The sequence below is a fragment of the Rhea pennata genome, chromosome 1 (assembly GCF_028389875.1).
Source record: "Rhea pennata isolate bPtePen1 chromosome 1, bPtePen1.pri, whole genome shotgun sequence".
In the NCBI taxonomy this organism is placed as follows: domain Eukaryota; kingdom Metazoa; phylum Chordata; class Aves; order Rheiformes; family Rheidae; genus Rhea; species Rhea pennata.
Window position 1 is genome coordinate 2,166,849 of NC_084663.1, and position 6,749 is coordinate 2,173,597.

The 6,749-nt window shown below is 55.2% G+C and overlaps 1 protein-coding gene across 1 annotated transcript; it reads right to left on the reverse strand.

Moving 5' to 3' along the window:
* Positions 1-4,476: 4,476 nt before the first annotated feature.
* On the reverse strand, positions 4,477-4,950 carry UCN3 (urocortin 3). Its single transcript, XM_062593617.1, has one exon. The coding sequence runs from the start codon at positions 4,948-4,950 to the stop codon at positions 4,477-4,479; it is 474 nt and encodes a 157-aa protein (XP_062449601.1).
* Between the last annotated feature and the right edge of the window lie 1,799 nt (positions 4,951-6,749).

Sequence of the window (6,749 nt, forward strand, 5' to 3'; positions counted from 1 at the left end):
CTCTATGGAGAAGGACCTGGGAGTGCTGGTAGACAAGAAGTTAACCCTGAGCCAGCAATGTGCCCTTGTGGCCAAGAAGGCGAATGGCATGCTGGGGTGCACTAGGAAGAATGCTGCCAGCAGATCAAGGTGATCCTTCCACTCTACTCAGCCTTGATGAGGCCTCATCTGGAGTACTGTGTCCAGTTCTGGGCTGCCCAGTACAATGGAGACATGGCACTACTGGAGAGAGTCCAGCGTAGACTTCCTGTGTTTCAGTTTGTGCCTGTTGCCTCTTATCCTGTTGCTGGGCTTCACTGAAAAGAGTTTGGTCCCATCCGTTGACACCCTCCCTTAAGTTATTTGTAGACATTGATAAGATCCCCTCTTGATCTTCCCTTCTCCAGGCTGAACAGGCCCAGCTCTTGTAGCCTTTCCTCATAGGGAAGATGCTCCAGTCCTCCGATCACCTTTTAGCCCTACACTGGACTCTAGACCAGTAAATCCACCATCAATCACATGGCATGCCAGTAAGATAACACTGCTGATAGCCCAGCTCAAACTCAGGCTAACTGTGGTACGGTAGTGCCAAATGGCAATGGAGTCAAGTGTCTGAGTAGGTGGTGTGCCTGGAGGTGTTGCTTTTGTGATGCCTTTTCCACTGAAGGCAATGCAACCAGGAGGAGGTCATCTTGCCACCAAGAATGGCTATTGTAGGGGTATTTGCAGTCCGAAGTGCATCTCATCCCCCTGATTCAGGCTCAGTCTAGTATTTGTTCCTGATGCAGCTCTCTGCAAGGCAACAGTGTCTCTCCTGCTGTCCTTCCCAAAAAACAGGCTGGTTCTGCTCATGGCTAGGGCTTTAGTTGCTGATTGAGCTGGAAGTCTGCTAGATGCTTGTAGCCAAGATGCAAATACGGGCTTCTCATTGCATGGCAGGGTGTATTTCTGGCCAAATGGTCAATGCCCATTGAGCTACACTACCTGCATTCCATCCTTTGGGATCTTCCCCATCAAGGTGGGCTTAAGGCCTCCTCAATCCCAGAATGGTGTTCAGAGACCTTGGACTTGCTGCCCTTGGGGAGATGCTTAAATCACTGTAGCATCTCCAGTTTGCCCTGATGTATGTGAAGGAGGCCTTTGTGCATTGGTGTGTAGAGGAGAAGAAGGAGGATGGGGTTCTTGGAGTCCAGGGAAGGCCTGGCTGCCTTGGGGAAGGATTATGAAGAAGGTGGAAGGGACACACCAGTGGAAGAAGAATATGAGGAAGAGCAGAGCTGGCCTGACTGAGTCCTGGGCCTCTGCTCCTGACTGCCTGGTGAAATGTTCCTCCTGAATGCAGTATTGGGGAACTGGGTTTCATCCCTGGATCCTGCATGAAATGACTGGAATGACTGAATTCTCCGCTGATTTTCATGAAACTGCACATACAACCTCCAAACAGCATCACTGTCTGCCTCTTCCTTTCCAAGTGACTTGGCTCCCAGTGCTCCCAGACCCAGGTGGTGGCTGATAGATATTTCAGTGCTCATGTTTCAATCCAGCTTCCTCAGGAAATCTGGCTCCTGTGACCTTTGTCTGTGTCTCAGCCCCTCTGAGCAGCTTGTGATCATGCTTGGCAAAGGCTGAGAAGATAGTTTAATATTGGAAAGGTTTGTCAAAACTGGTGTGGGATGTGGGTGAGACTTCTCTGAGGATGCAGATGGGGCAGGAAGATCTCTGCTTTCCCCATCACTCAGTTTGAGTTGGTATCTGCTGTCCCGTGCTCAGCTGTGCAGGTCCAGGAAAGAGCCGGGAGCCAGCAAATACCCTTGGGCTTGTCCACTCCCAACACAAAATACTTCCTCCAAGTGGTCGCTGCAGGCTGGGATAGCAATATGGCCAGAGAGCCGAGCACTGTGCGGGGCCAGGTGGCCCATGCTGGGAGCCAGGATGGATGCGTTCCTGGGAGCAGAGCCAGATGAGCAGCTCTGCAGTAGCCAAATTTGCTTATTCTTGGCTTCAAGACAGCATCTAAAACTGTGAACTGCCTGCAGATCTGGATACAGACATTGTGGGGCCAAATGCTCCCTCAATTCCTCATCAGCCGCTCTATGAGGAGGTGTGAAACTATCCCAGGACATGTTGGTGGGATGCTCCAGGTGCCTGAGCTACCTGGGGTGAAAGCAAGACCCAAGCGTGAGCCTCAGGAATGTGATGTTTTGATTTGTAGGCAATAACATGGGGCTGAGATGTTCCCCTTGTCTAAACAAGTGCTAGTCAGTGAGTCCCTTCCCTCCTGGAGCATCACAAGTCCTTTGGGCCCCAACCAGGGCTGGTGCAAATCTTTGTGGCTGCTGGGGAAAGGCCTGTTCGCAGCCTGGAAAACTGGGAAAAAACACTGTAACTTTCTGCCCAAAGCAATGGTTTCTCCCTGCTGCCTCTCCACTCTGAGCAAAGCCTTCTGTTGCTCCTTGCTGTGCCGAGGCTTCTCTGGGTGGCAGGGCGCAGCCGTATGCACTGGAAAAGCTGAGTCCTCACAACATTGGGGCACCCTTGCAGGATGTCAAACCCACACAGGGACAAGCGTGTATCTGCCTGGATGTCCAGCCAGGTCTGACCTCGGTCTTCCCTGCTCTGCCTGGCTGGATGTGAGCCAGCACACGTGCTTCTCTCTGCTTGCCATTCATGGGGCTCCCCCTGGCTGGCCCTGTGCCCTAAACCACTTCCAGGGCAGACTGAGTGCGTTGTTTGAGTTGGGTTGATGTGACCAGTTGGATCCAAGAGCAGTCCTTCCTGGGAAGGCAGATGGACATATAAAGAGTGGCTTCTACTCACTCAGGGAAGATCTCTTCATCTGATGTTGCCCACTCCCAGAGGCACCTCTCTGCAGGGTCCCTTACTCATGCAATGAGTCTTGGCTGGAGACAGAGGGTTAACCAGATGGGTCCTCCTATGAGCTGCTATACCCAGGCGCTCTGGAAAGACCTTGCTGGTCCCTCATTGGCCTCAGTGCAGAGGCAGGATGGGCTCAGTGCACAGAGACTCTGCAGGTATGTTGCCTGCTGGAGAAGTGTGATGCTAGGGGAAGATGATGGAGGGCCTGGTGTATTATTTTATATTTACTTCCCAGGTTTAAGCTGAGTCTGTGGATGGTGATGAATTCAGGTCCCCCTATCACATCTCTGGGTTGCAGGTCACCCAGAAGCCTCAGCCACCTGAGCAGGGCCAAGGGCTGAATTCAGTCATGTTGCCTCCTCTGGTGTCTTTCTTCAGAAAGCCAGAGAGGAGATGCCTCTAGCTACTTCCCCGCAGCTGACTAGCAGCTGACTCTTCAACCAGAGACCATTCTGCTATAACGTCCTCCCTGTGTAGGGCTTCCCTGAGCTACCTTCTTGCTCTTGGCAAATGTCTCCTGGAGAAGAGGAGTCAAGTTTCTCTCTATGTCCCACCAGTACTACTATGCAGGGCTTGAGGCCAAGAGCATCTTGGAGCTGGACTAAAAGGTGAAGGGGAGAGGAGATAGAGGAGGGAACAAATACCCCAAGGCAAAGGGGCAGGTTTAGGAGCTCAGAAAGCTGGGACGTGGATGGAGGGTGAACAGAGGGTGATTTGAATTTGTTGGGGTGAGTTGGTGAAGAGCTTCCTTGGGGAGCTGAGAGCCCTAAATTTGCACAGATGTCTGCTGGGAAAGGTGGGGAGATAGGCACAGGGGTACTGAGGAGTGCAAACAGACCTCAGGGATGGCTCTGGAATGGCTGAGAGGCACCTGGGATGCTTGGAGCTCCACACTCAGCTCAGGCCATGGTTGTCAGCACCCTGGGGAAGCACAGTTGGGACCACCCTGCAGCCAGAGATGCTTGTGATGGGCCATGCAGATTGGGCCCTTGCCTGGGCCATGGGTGATGCTATTCCAGTTGTGACTGCTGAGAGTGTAGGGGTAAAAGGGTGGTTGCAAGATGGCTTTAAAGTCTAAGGGTGTCTTGTATCCTCTCTCAAAAAGGAATTGAGAAATCTCTCTTGAGCCTCACTGACCAGTATTGCTTTCCCCTTCCCAACGCATGAGGTTGTGTGCAGGGTCCTGGGACAGAGCATAGACTGGGTAGTAGCAGGGACAGGGTCATGTGACTAGGCTGAGGGAGGCTTTGGACAGATCACAGGGCCCAGGTGGACCCAAGTGAGCACCCGATGGAGGCGATGGGAGAACAAAACATTGGAAACTCAAGAGATTGTAGCTTTAATAGGGACCTTCCCGAGGCAACACATCCCCTTGCCCTCTTCTGGATGACAGCTTCTTCTCCACATATGGAAATGTCTGGGGCATGAAGGAGGACTGAGGAGAGAGGGAAGGAGAGAAAGAGGAAGAAAAGATATCTGAAAGTTAGGTAGCTCTGTGGGTCAAAAATATACAACATTGATATCATACACAGCTGTCAGTTCCCTCTGGCCAGTGGAAGTGGGGTTGGCTGGTGGCCTCGCTGTCCCCACATGGCCGGTCCTGCTCCAAGTCCCCCCGGGTCACTTTCGCCGCCCGATCTGGGCCATGAGGTGTGCGTTGGCTGCAGCCTTTGCCCTCAAGTTCTTGGCTTTAGCAATGTTGAAGAGGATGTTCATGATGTTGGTGGGGACGTCAAGAGAGAGGGTGACCTTGGTGCGGCGGTCACTCTTGGCCCGGTTTTGATATGTCTTCCCCTTCACCTGTGCTTGGGAGACATATTTGTAGTGGCCTTCCCCTGGGAATGTCCTTTTCTCCTTCTCTTCCTCCACTGCCTCTTCCTCCTCCTCCTCCTCTTCAGATGCATCCTCTGGTACTGGGTAGTCCAAGCCACGCTTGTCCAGATGGTCTTTCTCATCTGGGTGGCTCTTCTGGGCCTCGGTGAGGGCCGCATTGAGGCAACTGAAGATGGAGGCGGCATTGTAGAGCTTGAGGGCCCGGCTGGTCTCGGCAGCGCAGAGGAGGATGAGGAGGAGCAGCACTTTAGCATGTGGCATGGCGGCGGCCTGCATAATGGGAGACAGGGAGGGGAGGGCAGAGGTGGCCATGAGAGCCCTGTGGTGCCAGTATGAAGTGATATTGTCCCTATCTCCCTAGGAGGACCCTGGTTTTCTGTGTGCTGCTCCCAGGCCTGAAGGTGACGGGATTGGTGGGACTCAGGTGCCCCAGGGCCTCCTCCTTGTGCTAGGACTCAAGGAGCAACCCCAATATGATGGCACAGTGGCATTACCCCCTCTGACTCCCACCTTGAAATTCGAGTTTATCTGGAGCCTGGGGGGCTGCTGCAAACCTTGGGCAACCTCCTTGCTCTGTCAGACTTGCCCATCCCCGATTCCTGCCTCTCTGGGAAGAACCAGCTAAAATTATCAGGATTATCTATTCGTTATCAGGATTATCTAGCTCATGCACACATCACTCTGCCTACCCGTCCGTCTGCTCAAAGGGGCTGACTAAAACCGAATTTCCCTGGGGGTCTTTGCCTTTGGACCAGCATGCCTGAGGCTAGCCCAAGGGGGACCCAGCTCTCTGAGCACCTGGACCAGGGCTCACATTCGCAACCTTCGGGCCCCATCTTGTGGCAAGCACATCGCATGGCAAGCTGGGGCCGGGGGACAGTCCCCAGGGGTGCAGGGACCCTGTCTGGGGTGATGGGAGTGTGGGGCTGAGCCTTGCCATGCCATGGTCTTTGTGGAGGCTGAGGAGGTAGGGAAGAGCTCCGGGAAAGCTCTTGCAGGTGCCTCCTGGGTGCCTCCCTGGCTGGCTGTGTCGCCCAGGGTCATCCCCTCATGTCCCTTTGCAGCCTCTGCACCCGCTGGGGTTGTGGCCGGGGTGAGGCCAAACCGACCTGCATGAGCAGCTGCTGAGTGGAGTATCCTCAGATTGATCTGAAAGCAAATTAAAGCCCTTTCCCCCAGGAGCTGTCACCATCTACCTGCTGTTCTGCCGCTGGGCCATGGTCACCGTCACTGCTATCACCTTAACTCTGCCCTTTGCTGTCCCTCGGAGTGGGATACCAGGGCAGGCTGGCCATGCGGGGGCTGAGGGCACCGCTCAGCGCCCGCTCCTTTGCCTTGCTCCTCTCTGTGCCAAAGCACAGCTCTGCCCCTGGGTAACAACCATCACCTTAACTCTGCCCTTCATCCCGACACCGGAGGAAGGAGGCGGAAGAGCTGTGCTGTGCCAAAGGCTGCTGCTGCGGCCCCAGGGAGGGACCTCTGCCCAGGTGCTCAAACCTCCTGCAAAGCTGGTTTGGTGCCTACAACTCCTTCAGCTCTGAATAAGGTAACTCATTTCAGCCCCCGTGAGCTCGCGCTTAGGAATTACCGTCCTTCCTCCCCCTTGCCTGCTGCCCCTATTTTCCCCCCGAATTAATTCATCGAGCCAGCAAAAACCTAGGACCAGCTGGGCAGGGAGAGCCCGCGTGAGGCTAGATTTTAAATAAATCCGGAGCCGGCAGCCTGCGGCTGAGGCTGGGCTTGGCCCCAGCCTCTGCACCCTGTCTTGCCCTGGGAGTCTCCGTGGGAGCCGCCGGCTCCGCGGGAACTGCCCGGCGGGCGATTTGTGCCCCGCGAGCTCGAGCTGCCGGCTGCAGAGCCGCAGTCGCTCCGAAAGCGCTCGCCGACCCAGCCCGGCTGCCGGGAGTGAAGTGAACTGATTTGAGCCGGCAGCGCCGGAGCTGCTGAGCCCGAGACCGGCGCTGGGCAGCGGCTCTCCCCGCCTGCCTCTCCTCCCCGGGGCCGGCGCTACGCGGCCGTCCGAAACGGGCCGGCTGCCCTGCGGCCGGCCCTGGCACGCT